Source organism: Prinia subflava, chromosome 1 (assembly GCF_021018805.1).
Source record: "Prinia subflava isolate CZ2003 ecotype Zambia chromosome 1, Cam_Psub_1.2, whole genome shotgun sequence".
Classification (NCBI taxonomy): Eukaryota; Metazoa; Chordata; class Aves; order Passeriformes; family Cisticolidae; genus Prinia; species Prinia subflava.
In genome coordinates this window covers 128,226,565-128,242,952 of record NC_086247.1, presented here as the reverse complement: position 1 = coordinate 128,242,952, position 16,388 = coordinate 128,226,565, and the positions used below count along the sequence as shown (strand labels likewise).

At 36.5% G+C, this 16,388-nt stretch overlaps 1 protein-coding gene across 9 annotated transcripts in view; it reads right to left on the bottom strand.

The window, feature by feature from the left end:
* Window positions 1-16,388, bottom strand: part of ICA1 (islet cell autoantigen 1) — a 67,489-nt gene that overhangs the window by 32,046 nt on the left and 19,055 nt on the right. For all 9 annotated transcript variants that reach the window (XM_063411535.1, XM_063411543.1, XM_063411576.1 and 6 more), the window contains exon 7: window positions 15,050-15,248. In XM_063411535.1, coding sequence (XP_063267605.1) covers window positions 15,050-15,248 — 199 coding nt within the window. The remainder of the gene's footprint in view (window positions 1-15,049; window positions 15,249-16,388) is intronic.

The window sequence follows — 16,388 nt, the reverse complement described above, 5'->3', positions numbered from 1 at the left end:
ACTAAAATATTCCACTAAAACACAGTGATGTCCAACATAATTCAATGAAATCAATGCCAACTGAAATAACTGCAAATACCTTCTAGAATATTACCTGCCATAATTACCCAGAGATTTTAGATTTAATTGTTCATCTCCTGGAACTCAGTGTAAGCAATAGAAGAGGAGTGCTAAAGTACCCAAAAGGAAATTAAGACAAAAAATAATGAAGTCAGTAGCAATGCTATATTGCTGCCTAACAGAATACAGACTAATGTTTCTTAACATGGATTAGTGTAACAGTAGCTGTATTTCCCTGTTCTTACTGGGACCAAATCATGTTTCTCTGCCCAATAACTCAATATGAAACATCGACTCTCTACAAAGAGAATGACCATAAAGTCAAAAAGTATATCATATTTTCTCTAATTTTGTGATTTTCAAATGTCCTATCAGGACATGGTCTATAGAAGTTCTTGAGGAGAGTCATTACTGACTCTTCAAAATTGCCATCACTATTTTGGCTCAGTTTTTATATTTTGGCTCAGTTTTTACCAGAATTACCACCTATCCCCATGGTAATTCATACATTAAGCCAGCTTTGAGAAGCTCCACAGGTTTTCTAGAAAAGCTTTGCTAGACAGTTGATGTGTATTTCACCAGAGAGGTTAAAGGCAGTACAAATCAGCAATGAACGTCACAAAATACTACTCCTACACTTACCTTTCCACCCATGAAAGTATGCTAGGAGTGCCTAACTCAGGCCTTGACATCCACCTTTTTACCTTGTGGCCTGTGTTAGTGGATGGAGATCTAGCAAACAAATAACTGACACTAGAATTCACTTCATATTACCCTATTGTCTCCACTGGACTATAAAGGGAACTCTCACTGATCAATTTCGGTGTAGACATCTATGGAGTGTATGTCTGAAATTATGTTTGATAAATTCTAACCTAAATGACATCCAGAATATGATTTCCTTTATTGCTAATAATAACCATAAGTATTTGAATGTGTGCTTTATCTACCCTTTTATTTCATCCAGTACAAGCTTCCAAATCATGATTCTTGATAAACTCCTGGTGAAAAGACTGAGGCATATCAGCAGCTTATGTATTGTGGTCTAATCAACTTTTCATATTGTCTTTGATAAATGAGGCAGTTTGACTTAGAAACACCTCATCTTAAGAAGCTTCCCCTACTCCCTGTATTACATCTTAGACTTTTTGATAATCTCCTCTCCAGGTTTGCAATCCAGAGATGTGGACTGTGATCTGTGCTTGCTCAAACCACACCAAGAGACATGGCTGGCTTACAGCTAAGCCACATCTTTACATAATATCTTCACAAAAACTTTTGCAAAAAGCTTTCAACTGTAGTTGTAGAGATGCAATTAGTTTGCTGCTGGGAGAAAAGAATTAAATATACAAAAGAGACAAAATTGTGACTAAAGACACAAAAGAACTCTTTAATCTAGAACTTCAAACATAGACTGTTTTGTTGTTTGTATCTCCAGTCACTGAAGATGGGGTCATTGTGCTCAGGATACAAATATATCACAGATGAAGCACAACTACCATTCTCTGTTCTCTTCTTTGACCCTAGAATCTCATGCTTTTATTTTCTCCTGCCTATGTAACTTTGCCCTAATTTCTACCTCTATTAATATCCTCTCATTACTTTGGGTCAGAGGCATGTGTTTTTCTTCCTGTTTGAAATTCACGTCTATGGTCTGGGTCAAGGAGAATGCCATGTTGTAAGAGCAATGTGCTTAATGAGTTTTGCTGCAATTTTTACTTTAACAGCAACAGAAAAACCTAAAGTATGAAAATATGTTGTTAGGTACACTGAATTAATTACTATTATTTTTAAATCCCAACAAGGATTTTTTCCTAAAAGATATACAAATATCTACCAAAGCGCCAGACCATGGATGTATACCTGGACTTCTCTGTGGATTTGTTTTTTCAGTAGTATATGAAATTTGGTCTTTTTGTCACATTTATGCCACATTCCCCTCTTCAGCTTTTCAGTACTTGGCCTGTAAAAATTTTACTGCCTTCAGCCTGTTGGCTCACACACCATGCAACTCCAGCCTGGCAGTAATGAGTAAACCATGGCCAGAACTGCTTAGTTCACAACCACTGACAGTCAGCAGATGTGAGCAATTCTTGGAACCCTGTGAGGATATAAGGTTATGGCTGGCTTGAATATTCTTCCCTTTTTCCCTCCAAAAAACAAAGATTGGTTGTACCATCCTCTGATATATTCAGTGATGGCTATCACAGAAATGGAATAGTTCTCCCTCTCTTCTTTATGCAAACACATAAACATTTATCTTACTTCTTTCTCTCTTTTTTCCCCAACTGCCTCACTTCCTTCCCAGCCTTGTGTTTATTCCTGCTGTTTTATAATGTACCTTTTTCAACTCTCTTGTGTCTCTTCAAGGATGGGGAAAAATGAGAACCTCCTCACACTTTATGTGCGTGATTCCATTAATATTACACAGGGACGTGACTTTTCACTCTGTATTTTTCTTCAGTCGAAAGCCAAGTTGGATCTGCAAACACAGATCAGTTCAGGCTTAGCAACGGGGGAAAAAAGGCAGGCAACAACAGAATATCTGACTAAATATGTAAATTAGTTTCTGTAAAAAGAATGATAGATGAAGACTTGCCAGGCCAGAAAAAAGAATTAGTAAGGATTCAGACCAGGACAGCATCTTATGCCAGGAGAACTCTCTGTTCTGTGATCTAAGGTAGCACAGATACCTTAAAGGAGCTTTTCCAATGTAACACCTGTGTAATGCAGATTTTCCACTACAAAAGTTCAAAATCATAAGTTACATGATTTTGTAACTGTTAGAGGTGCCAGAGCACATTCAATCACTGCTTATGCCCAAACATGCTTAAGTAACAGAAATCACATGGAAATGCTTCACATATTATAACTGTATGACAGAATGTAAGCTTCACATTCACACAGATTCACTTGGAGGAGGGGTGGGGGCAATTTTGAGGTGCTCCAACATCTCTACAACTGCAGCATGAAGAGAAGATCAGATCTCAGTCCTTTCAAAAATTTTTGTATGCCCTTGTAAAAAGTCTACATATACATTAGACTTGAGCTTTGAATTTTGGAAATCAGTTGCCAAAACCTACAGGATTTACCTGGACAGACCTGGCTTATCTTTCAGCATCCATCAAAAATCCCTCTTCTTTCAAGTCCCAGAGGGACCTGACAAGTTAAATGTTTAATTATGGTATTTAGGTGGGGGCTGGAATACTAAACAGTGCTATTGTCTACATGACACATGTGGGAAAATGTATGTCTAACTAATTTCCCCTCTATTTTTTGGAGGGTGGTTTGCTAAAAATAAATACTGTTGAAACAGCCTTGCTTCTGGGTTAGGCATTTCATCAGAACAGGCCCATCAACTACATATACTCTAAATCCACATGAAAAAAGTTGTTCTGCTACTAAATCAACAAGATGTTCTGATTTTAGATGTCTCAAGAGAATGTGGTTTTTCCTTGACTGTTTTAACCTTTTTTGATGCCCGTTTGACATATTTTCTTCCCTAATGTTGGTACTATAGTAGTGCAAAGACATGGATCCAAACACCTCCTAGCAGCAACAAAGTTTTGTTAAATCCAAATTCAATTTCTCTGAGCCATGAAAACTATTTGTGGCAAGTAATACAGTGCTCTGTACTAAATAACAACATTCTGAACAGCTGCCCTGAAGCAATAGAAATATACTTCCTCCTCCATTATTAAAAAATAATTCAGTCCCTTCATAGGGAAAAAAAACCCAAACAACATAGGTTGAAAGGTACAGCCCAACAGTAACAGCAAACCTCTGAAGTTTTTTTCTAAGGAACTACACTGAATTAAGGTGGCATTTTCCTCCTCCTTCCTGACTTTCACCCCTCTAGCACGGCCAAGTGGAGGCAGACATAGTGTGTCATTTGGGGAGAGCAACGCCCCTGCAGAATCCTTTCCACTTATCCAGCAGCTGGACACAGCCCTGATCAAAATCATATTCACAGTCCAGCAAGTTCATCCAGCCAAAACCCAAAGTCTTTAGCTTAAAGCATCACAACAACTTCCACAAACAGAACATACAGTTATGCAGACTCCGAATGTGAATCCAATTGCTTAAAATAAAACAATTACAACAAAATATAGAAAGAAATAGTCACAGAAAATACATCAGCCTAAAAAAAAAAATCTATCAAATACACCATGCAACTGACTCTCAAATACATGATGTGGACTGTTTCTGTAATTTCAACCACTATTTACTCTAAAATGAAGGAAAATATGTTAAATTTAAGAAGATTAGAGCAACAACAGTCTTCAATTTTTCAGAACTGCACTCAGAGTCATTATAGAAATAATGATGACATCACAACATAAAAATTCAGGCAAAGGAAAAAACCATTCCTGAGTCATCCCATTTTAAAACATTCAAGAGCTTTTGAGGTCACAGTCCAAGAAATGGAGATATGTTACTTTTCTACAGGTTAGCTAAGCTGTTTTAACAAAAATTTTGAATTACACAGATGCTAACCGTGTTTACACAAGACTTATTACAAATTAGGAGTGGTTTACTTGAATTTAAGTTTGGGAAAATACGTTTTTAGGCTAAAGAGAGAGATGATACGCTCAAACACAGTGAGTGTTTCCAGAGAGTTCTACACCAATTCAGCTTCATCTAGGCACCACCTTTCAGAAAAGCATCATCTCTGTGTAGACATACATCTTCCTCAGAAAACAGGTCATACATACTCCTGGCTTTTCCTTTCCAAAAATCTGGCCCTACTCTTCAAATACATATCCCCATACTCCTTACATGTTGCCAAGCAACTTCCCTATCTCCTGCCTGTGCAAAAATAAATCAGCTCCAAATGAATGTGTCCACATTCATGCAGGATAGAATCTGGCCTCAGCAGCTTTAATCCAAAAACCTGTAGCTTGTGTTCCCAAGAAAGGTTCAGAAAGCAATAAAGGGATACAGCCAGCAGCAGCACCCCAGCTGACACTACTGCTGGCTGCATGAGGCTTCTACTCCTATTTTATCTGGTATAAAGACAAACTACTTTTGGTCAATATGTTTAACTTCTAACTGTATCAAAGGAGGGAGTTTTAATGCAGTGAGATATGGGACAGCAGAGAGCTGGAGTGCACACAGCCCCTCCTCCCAACTCATTCACACAGGGTCACTACAGGCATAAACTGTATAAAAGCAGCTCCACCTCTCAGCTTATACCTCCTGGTTACTCTCAGATTATCAGTGAGCAGAGAACACATCATGCTCCTGAAACTATTAATATGGATGGCTTCCTCACAGCCATTGTATTCATTTTTACAGCTTGGATCAATATGCAAATTATTTTAAAAAGGGGACAAACATGAAATAATTTAAATGAAAGGAAGGTAGCAAATATCTAACTTCTAGCCTTGTTAAAACATCTGCTTTTTTCCTAATTTAAGAAGCCTTTTAAATGCATGTTTCAGCTTTCTGTTGGTAACAAGTTTCCATAGTAGTCCAACCCAGAATGTGTGGTTTAACAGGCTGAAAGGAAAAAAAAAGACCAAAAAACACTTGTTGACACTAACAGGGACCTTGAAGCAAGGACGTATAAAGAAAATATTCATGATCAGCAGACTCTTTAAATTGAATACAGAATTACAGTCACAGCATTATTTCAGAGTTTGGGGATAGATTTTTATATTGTGAACCCCAAATGTAGTTCCAGTAGGGAACATACATCTGTCAGTCTGCAGACAGGAGTCATTACCACCACAGTGTGCTTGCAGGTACCCTTCCAGTCTGCAAACAGGTGCATGTTTTCATGCATGGACACAGATCCTCTTTAGGGAAGAATACAGTCCTGAAAATTTAGAACTACTGAACTCTCCTCTCCTGAAATTACTACAAGGGAGTTGATAAAAACATCTTTGCATAGATGCAAATAACTATATATAATCTGAAAACAAAGAGTTACACTTTATTAGTATGATCCAAGTCTGTAAGTTGCTAAAAATTATTGCAAAGATTTGTAGCAAGAAGCAGGTCAACCAAGATAAATGGCAAAAATGAAGAAATAATACAATCTTTCAGGTTTGATCATATACAGCTGTAAAGGATGCATAACCTGGACTTAGTGTTAGAAGTGCTGAGAATTGCTGAGCCTATCATAACTCCATTTTGTCAACCATTATTAGGCAACCTGAGAGCAAAGGATGGTTGCCATACATGGTACAGGGGGGAATGCTGGCAAGTGGAGAGCAATTAAACAGCCAGCCCCTGCAGGAAACCAAGACATGTAATTACTGTTTTTGAACACTGAAGACCAGGGGTGATAGAATATCCTAATACAGCATAAAACTACCATGTCTACTACGCCCATGACTGTATTCATCTAGTACTTATACAATTCAGTTTATCTCAGATAATACAGATAATTTGGAGGTTGTCTTGACTCCTTTAGGTACACTTCTCCTTTAGGTTCCTTCTTAGGGAGAAAATAGAATTCATATTTTTAATTTCTTTGCATCCAAATTAAATTCTTCAAGGCCTGAGTAAGATTGTTACTTGAATTTGGGCCTCCTCTGAGCAGGCAGATGGGAGGAGTGAATTAGCTGGAAATAGGTAAAGGGAACTGAAAAGCTCCAATTCAGATGCAGTAACAATATCCCCATTGAAAGCCCACTGTAAAACAGTGAGCTGGCCTGTATGATCCTTTAGCCATTGCAAAGGGCAGTGGGATGAACAGATGTACAAACTGACAGGGAATGGCACTGACACATGTTGCAAATCCTAGCTAGAGGGGACACCAACACTTTAAGAGAGATAACTTTAATAAAATCAACTTTAATATTCAGTCCCCAGACACTCTCACTGTCCTGAGTGCAAAACCACTCTGTTTATGGTGCTAATGCAGGAGTAGAAGTCCTGTAAATTGAGGTTTTGTGTTTCATTTTCTATTTAACCTTTCAGATTACATAACAGAATATAAAATGGCACCCACTAACAGTAACAGTGATTCATTTTTAACACAAAGTCTGTTGTAAATAATCCCATGCATTGTTATTGCTATTCCTGGTTGGCATTTAATATATCAATAGGCATGGCTTGTTTCCATCAAAGCAATTTAATTATATTTTGTCAAGATACAAACTCTGAAAGAGTAAAAATTTATAAAAAAGATGCAAATCTTTTTGTGGTGTTCTTCGGACTTCACAGTGTGCTATTACAGATGAAACAACATTTGAAATCTAAGCAGGGGTTTAGGCAGAACCCTGAATCAGAGATGGTGGTATATTTGCCTTTTTATTTGATTAGAACAGTACCTTTTGTTTATTGGGGTTTTTTTTTAATCCTATCTAATTTGGTTTCATTATGTGAAGGAGAAAAATCAAACACAGCATCTTTTTAATCATTCAGAGCTTATACAACATACAACTGAACAGCAAAGGCCCTATGAAGTAAAAGCAGATGGACTACATTATGCATGTGCCCAAGCATTTTAGGAAAGTATAAGAAAAATTCCTGGGCAGTGGCGACCATAGAAAAACTTGGTTCTCTTGTGTAAACAATGTTTTCCCCAACAGCTGTATTCTCCTTCCTGTTTATTCTTCACTTCTGCAGATTTCTCTCAGTTCAGTCACATCTGTATTTCATTTATTTTCAAAAAATATTTCTTTAGCTATCCTCCTAGCCTTTTCAGATTATTAAGGCTGAGGGAATTTTCCAAATCTCATTTCTCTTTTCATAGCCTACTCTGGTCATATTTTTTACACTTCATTTAGGTTCTGAATTCACTAAAAGATTCACACGGGTAACAGGCTTTGCCCACATAGACCAGCTTGCAGGGTTTGAGCTCTCATATGAGCAATAGAAATTGTCTAGACAATCATATTTTCTTTCCCATTTTCAGAATAATATTTCATAAAATAGTGTTCAGTTGTTACTACATTTTTTGAAAAATCCAATATTAAATTTAATAGTTACACATTTCTATAATTATTAGACATGAGAAAATTCCTGGAGCTTAATTTTTATCACACCATGTTTAAGAGTCTTTTTAATACTGGGACCAAAACCAATTATGAAATAAAGGTTAAGACTATTGATTTAAATCACTGATTTTTTTTTTTTAGAATATTTGTTGTACTCTGTTGAAACATTTTAAATTTGCTATTTAGGTGAACAGAAATTTTTAGGACATGTCTGATGTGTCCGCCTACCTTTTCTCAAAATAAATACAAGTCTGAAAATGTACAAATAACCCAAATCTACCTTTTTTGATTTCAGCAAGCTTACATAAAACAAAGTTCTTAAAAAACGATACTGTATCTGTAGTCTAGCAGACTAATTAGCAGACTAATTTTATTTTACTTTAAATCCATTTTTCAGAGTCTCACCTCAAACTCTTCTTTTGTAAAAATAACTGAATAGATGATGAACCATTTCTCAAGGGTAAGCATTAATTTCTGGAAGCAACCATACTCTACGAGCAATACCTCTAAAGATGATGTAATCTGTTTCAGGAAGTCTGTTTCTATTTTTGAGTGGCATACTCTTATTATGCTTTTAAAAGGGCATCTCCATCACACACTGTTACTCTGCTTTTAACTCAGTAACAATCATCAGTGATCTTTAATATACATGAAATGGCTTCAGAAAATAATTGATGTTGTATCATTACGTACTCTGAGTCTTACAAATGGTAAAGTTGTAAGAGTATAAAATGCTTTTGCTGTGAGGAACATTTCTCCTAAAGGTTACATTTTCAAAAGAGGTACATCTTTCCTGACTGCCTTAAAATGCTTGAGCATTTTGTATGTGAGACATCTTGTAATGTTTTAGTTTCTCCACTTAATGTTACTAAATACAATATTGGAGAAGCTGGAAAAAACATTATAGCAGAAACTACTGAAAGAAAACATGCTCAGCACTGGAACTCCATCTGCTTCTACAGGGAGAGGCAATAATCACAAAGCAACAACTACAATTTTGACTCAAGCGCACTTTTTTCATGTGCTTTGTTTTTCACTACCCTAATTTCTAGGTCAATCACTAAATTTAGCATTTCCAACACCATATATTTCATATTAAAAAACCTGGCTTCAAATCCCATAGTCTAACTGCCATTCCCTTCCAGAATGAAACCAAACCTAGTCTTGATGGCAGAGGCATGTCACAAGAAGTGATATGTGTAGGTGTTGCTCATCACCTCGTAAGAGCGGGCTGTTATCTCCATCTCTGCTATCACATTGCTACACTAAGATGTGGATCTCGGAGTGCAGTTTGACACCATCTCACTAATTTTAGAGGAGACACAGCTACCTTGCAGGAAGTATTATTACATCTCCTGGAAGTTCACCTATTCTTCTAGCAAGCAGCAGCAGCAATCCAAATCACTGAAGAGAATAGGTGGGGACTTTTTTTTAAAGGAAGATTTTGAACTGATAAAAATCGTATCTATCAATGTGATAGACTTTAGTATCCCAGATTTCTAGCAGGTATTATGAAAGCCACCATTTTTTTTTACATTACAGTGCCACATATATCCAATGTATGGTCTACTAAAGCAACTCAGACCTTTCTGACACCTCCAGAGCACAAACACCAACATGTGCTCTCTCACATGCAGGGGCCTATATTATTGCCACCTCAAGATAAATGTGCTTTAAGTTTTTCAGCTGAAGTTGAAATTTAATGTGAAGGTATCACCTAAAATCAGAGACAACTAGTGTCCAAAACTACTTTTTAGAATTGTTTTTGTTACTTTTTAAAACCCAAGGCTGGTCAACAGTGACTGCCCTAGCTGGCTCTAAACATCCATCAATTACACTGTTATTTGTAACTATGACAACTTAGAGGCTTTTATTTACACCATTGTGACTGCCATGGCCAAACACATTTTTCTTTAAGATGCTGGTGTACTTTGCTGTTGGAAAACCAAAACACTTTCCAGCTTAATATCATCTGCAGATGCAAACAGCATTAGCATATTTTCTCTTGGTTGGCTTTTAATAATTGAACTAGAACACGACCAACAAACACCACTACAAAGCTTCTAAGAGGGTCATCCTCAAATGAATTGTTTTATTAGATATAGAAAAACACTTGGAAAATATATTACAGATGTACAGTTTTTGTCCTGGCAGGAGGAGAGTTTAGTTGACCTTTAACTTGTTTTCCATCTTTAAATTCTATGATCCTCTGAAACTTTGTTTAGTGTTCCTTGGCCAATACTCTCAGCTCCTAAGAGCTCTTATTTTTCTAGTAAAGTTAAATCCACTTTTCCAGTAATCACTCGTAAGGAACTGCAACAATACAGATTTGCTATTTGCCATTAAATGAACAGTTTGGCTAAAAATGCTAAAATATAAAAAATCCAACATGTAATGTTATTTATAAACCTGTGTTTTAACTTGCTCTTCAGTTTGCTAGCTTCTAAATGCCTACAGATTTCCTTTTCACTTTATTTTTACCAGAAACTGAAAATTAGTTTCCAAGGATGTCAGCTGCCAGGTCTGTTCTTATTTCAAAGATCAGCTTCATGTTTGTTTTTTCTCCTTTCCTATGCTTTTTGCATTTTCCCAACTCTCGAAGAGTTTTGAAAAGTAACAGAGAATTAAAAAATTAAAACAATACTCCAGCACATTTCCACAGTTCCTTTAGGTTTGCTGGGCTGTTTGCAATGGATGTTAATGGATAGTGGAGCAGCAGATGATGCTGTAATGTGACGTAGCACCTTTATCACAGACAAAAGATGTTGTAATGTGGTTCAGCACCTTTATCACACAGGTCAGAATGCCCTCGTGCCCAGAAGTGACAACAGACAAGGGACAGCAGGGGAACAGAGTTGTAGGTCCTGAGCCTTCCTGACAGGCTGCAGATGTATCTTAGCCATACCTGCTGCAACCTTTACAATGAATACATATACATACAGTCAGTGTTTCCCTTCTGACCTTTTAATCTAAGGATTTATTTATAGCGTCATTATTTCCCATCTATCCACAGAAGCTTTAAATATCTTTTATTTCTTCAAAGTTAAGGAAAGCTTACACAGGTCAGTCACTCCCTATATTGGTACATTTATAACAACAGCAGTTTCATTTATTGTTACGTCATTATGAGTTCTGCTTGTTGAACTTTCCTTCTTCCCACTTTCCTTTTCTCTTGACAGATTTATCTTTAAAATGACATTAAAGGGATTTCATTTTGTTTCAAGTGTATAAAGGGCTACAACTAGAAAGGACTGGAGATAAACTGTATCCAAACAGTTCAGTAGCAAGCTTGCAAGTTCTCAACATCTGCATGCAAACCAAGAGTTGGGCACTCAGGTGCGGTGCAGCCTGTCTCAGGAGGCCATCATAGCCTCTGGGTATTTATTTACAAAGATACTCCAGCTTTGGTTCAAGCCTCAGAATGAAGGGGAAGCAGAGGAGTACAAGAACGATGGAAACAAAAAACAAATACAGAAAGGATTAATCTGCTTTATCAATGTAGCATGATAACCTATCATGCCACAAATGTAATTTTCTCATAGCTTAAAGGTCAGCACAACAATTTTTTTCAGCTTTCACTTTTTACTTGTTAGGGTTGGCACTGAAATGTACAGGTTAGATGAGAAAGTCTATATTGAATTGTACATGCATCTGAGATAGCACAGCCAAGTAAAACTGAACAGCACACGCTCCTGTGCTCCTGCAGGCTGCACAGGGAAGGCTGCTGCCTTCATAGTTTATCACTATACACTGTCACACTCCTACTCAGAAAATGCATGGAAAAGCTTAACCTTTTCAGAGCTGGAAGATGGACACCAGCACTTGGGCCATTTGGTCTATATTTTTACATCATCACAGCACAGTTCATGTTATAGTACACAGTCTCCAGACAGATAAAAGAGACCAGATTTGAGAACTTTAAAAACCTGATCATTGTGGAGAATTTGCTAAAAGGATATTAGCTCATTAAAATTCTTCTATATATCACAGCACTGTTTAGATGCTCTCAAGGAACACTTCAAACTCTGAACTTGGGATGGAAGGCTTCTATAACCAGAACAGCACTGGACTGTTCATAAAAACTGCTAACAGAAAAAAAAAAGTTACATAGCGTTTCTAGAGCTCTGCAGGGAAAAGTAAATACCTATTTCCTTAGTTTGACTCAAGTAGCTACAATTACACAGATATCTTCAAACAACAATGTAAAAAGGCTGCTCTGCAGTGTTCTGAGACACCCTGAAAGGGGTAGTGTTGCTGAGTCTTGCATACTTAGACTGACGCCTTAAGAACAGCATTAGAAAATTCTTTCAAGTACCTCATTGTTTTGAAAGAGAGCTACAAAAATGTCAGTGTTTTAACTCAGATTTTATCAGCTCTGAAAATACTGACTCAACTATTGATCTTTTAGCCTGAGCTACTCTGAGGGAAGGTATGAAAAATCCATCTGGATTGATTTAGCTTTGGTCTCCAAAAACAAGTACCATATCTGTATACATAATGATACATTAAGGATTACATTATAAAAGGCTACATACTTGAAAAGCAGTCCTTTAACTAAATGATATAAATACTGCTGATGCACTAGGTGCATTAAAGATCATTAAACCAGCACTGTTTAGTAGAAATAAAAAAAAAATGTTTACTAAAGTGATACTTTAGATTTTTACAATCAGAAGTCGGAAGAAAACTTTCTTTCAAGTGCTCTGACAGGATCAGCTTCACTAACTACTTGGTGGTGTATCACTGAATATGCAGCTCCAGCTTAAAACACTTCTCTCTGCCAATGGTATATTTAAGAACCAAAAACCTTACATGAGTAATTATAACATCTTTCTTAGCACAAAACTAGCATGACTTCTTAAATTGTTACAGATACAAAATAAGCTGTAAAACCTCAGCATTACACTGCCACACTATGGCACAATTAAGATCTGCAAGCAAAAATAGAAAAAAAAAGACAATAAAACCTCTTCTACTTTAATTATTTAGGACCACAGTATCCATCATTAATTTTTGTAAAGCACTAAAAACAAAGTTAGATCTTGCTCAGCAACAGCTACCTAAGAACATTATGCTTGAGGATTTTATTTCAGTATTTTTTTCCCCGATAAAAAAGAAAAGATTTACTTTCTGCAAGTATTAAATCTTCAAAGACTAGCTTGATATGCCTGTTGCACAGATGGGATATGTGGGGAAGTGGATACCAGGGGCATTTCTTTACTTTGTTGGCTACAAAATGCAGAGCTTTTTGTTCTCTGCATTACCATGTGAACTGAAAGGTTTTCAGTTGACAGCCAGTTGAAGAACAGAAATGTTCAAAAGACTTTCAAGTTTGTTTTTTTTTAACTATTTGAGGTCATGGAACAGGGAACAGAATTTTAGAATCTACTTCTATTTTTTCGTGTCAGAAAATTAATTAATTTCAGACCTAGAAATATTTAATAATATTTAAATTATGTGCATTTCCACATTTTTGCTACTAACTTCTGTAAGAACTTAAAAAAATAATTCTTTTTTCTGTGACCTTGAAGCACAGCAACCCAAGACGTTCAAAATTTCACATCTAAGTTTTTATATTCAGCAGCTCACTGCACAAACCACGTTATTTTAAATACTTTGCCATTTATATAGCTTATGCTTTCCACAGCATTTGTTTTGTAAGAAAGCTATAAATCAATTTTCTATGACCATTACCAGTATTGCTTTATTCATTCTAACATTCCATTTTTAAGTGTTTTCCTAATAAATCAAACATTATACATAAGCAATCAGCTGATGCTAAGACCATACCAATTATTTTACCTGCAAGAACTTGCATTACGAACAGTTCCCATAGGGCATAATAAAATATAGGTCTGGTGCCACAAGACTTACAGGAATACCCTGTACTAAAGCATTAAATAAAGATTAGATGACTAACTGGGGTACTATTTGTTCCATCCCTTTCTTAATTGCTATTGTCACCACTTTGGTTTACAAAAAATGGCACAGTTAGATGCATGCCAGTCCTTTCCTGTTAGGATGGTTTATTCAAGCTTTTAAAATGCCCTATTATATATCTTTCATCTTCAAACACTTTCAGTTACAGACTGCTTAAGCCATCAATTAACAGGGTTTTCTCTTTTATGCATTATCTCTCTATAGCCATATACATATATACATGTACACTTTAATACAATTTCTGTTATTAGACCTCTGCTTTCAATTATGAGACAATTTCTGTAAATTTTTTTACTGCCTTTACTCAAAGCATAAGCCACTTGGTTATATCTAAGATCATAAGTCTTCCTGACAGCCAGCATCTATAAACAGCCAACAGTGACCAATTCTAGCAGACTTGGCTCACTAGTAAATGTGAAGGTCTTGTGTGCCTTCCTGAACTGGGACAGGATCAGTCTAAATAAATTCTGTACTCTCACCTGGCAGCAAAATTGCAGCCTACCCACCTAGGACTTGTGATTTGGCAAGTCTTTTGGGAGGGGAGGAGTTTAGCATTGAGTTGTCACTGAATGAAGACTATTTATGGAGAGTGCATCCTTAGCAGTTTTAGTGTTCAATACTTGCCAAAGAAACATGCTGAACTGCAGAAAAAACCTAAAAATAAATTCCAGATTTGAAACTCCTCCTCAAAATCCAACAATAATGAATTTTGAAAATGTTGGTCTTTAACTGCCCTCAAAATTTAGTAGCAGAGAGTAGAGCACTTCAGTTATTCTTTTTTAGTTGCAAAAATCAATATTCCCTCCACCCTCTGACAGCAGACATATCTTCTTCCATTAGTCATTCAGGCATCACCAGTAAGTATTCAAAATTAGATAACCTTCTTCAAAAATATATATTATTTAAATTATAAAAATGTATGCTGAGGTTGAATACACTACTAAAAAATGCCTTTCTTTACAGCCCACAAAGAGATTAGTTAGGATAAATGGCATCCTTAGTGCTTCTCAATTATGCCCTCCTTGGAAGAATCAATACCATGCTTCATTGTCATTCATCAGGCAATCCCTTCTAGGAAACCAGAGGAAACTTCATACCTTCCTGAACTTTTCCATCTGTTTATAAAGGTCTGGATCCAGCTCCTGAGACACATCTTTCATCCAGAGCAGAGCTCCTCTGTACTCAGTCCGATACTGCTCCATTCTGTTCACTGTCAGCCAGGTGTCTGAGATGGCCCTGTATCTGAAGGTCTCCACTTCTTGATACAACCTACTGAGAGGGGCACGGAGTGCTAATCTGAGGGAAAGCAGCAAGGAAAGAGAGCAAGGAGAGGAACCTGTTAAACATGTTGTTCCACAAAGGATTAGTACAACTCCTAACAGTCTACTAGCACTCAAAAAAAAAAAAAATCAAACACGGCCAACACAGTTCACTTAAGCACTAGTGTATGTTCACAGGATTCTACCACATGGTTGGATGTACATATGAAACAGAATAATTTTGAATGAATATTGTGTTTGTGACCCTTCTGCTCAAATAGCAACTTTTCAATTACATGTGTGAATGGAAAAGAAACCTCTTCTACTGCCCATGTATTTTATTTAATTTGACAAGCCACTTGTATGTTATTACCATTCCCCTTCACCAGTTTCATTTAACAACTATAAAAATATTCCCAAGGTAATTTATTACTGGAAAAATATCACAGATGTGATATCAGGAATGCCATGTTAAACATCACAAAAAGCACTTCCATTAGCCTTTCAGTCTTCAAATGTAAATGTAAATAAATATGTCATCTGACAGGTAGATAATTCTGAGATTTTTCTTCGTATTTTTTTTAGTAACTGGAAAAATTCCTTTGAAGGACATTTACCATCTGAAGATTTAGATATTTATCTGAATGTTTCTTCTGGCAACCACACTTTGGAAAGGCAGTAGGGGACACTATTGTCCTCCCTATGCCATCACTTCAGCTCCTAATGAGATCTCAACACTAGGCAGGATTACTCCTCTGGCTTTGTTTGCTCCTCCTGCTTCTACTTTCCTCTTGGTTTCGAGCAGCACCTCACTGGAGCAGCTTCAATCAGTTCCACACCAGCAAGGAGATAGTTTAATGTGCTAGGAAGTCCCTTGGCATAAGAGAATTTCTAATTTTGGCTCCAGTAGCCCAAGAAATGTCTTATTGATCTCCAGCTACTGAGAATAAAACATAAATAAATGCAGTCTCAACTTCAACAAGAGTTTGAGGATAGCTCAAAACAAGAAAGACAAATGGTTTTTGGTTGTTTTGTTGTTGTTGTTGTTGTTTTTTTAAATGTGAATTTCTTTTAAAAGATGCCTTAAAAATGTACTGAGCAAGAGCTATAATAATATGTGAATTTACTGTGACTTGGTTTTTTTCCAATACGTTTTTTCTCATTCCACAGATTCTTA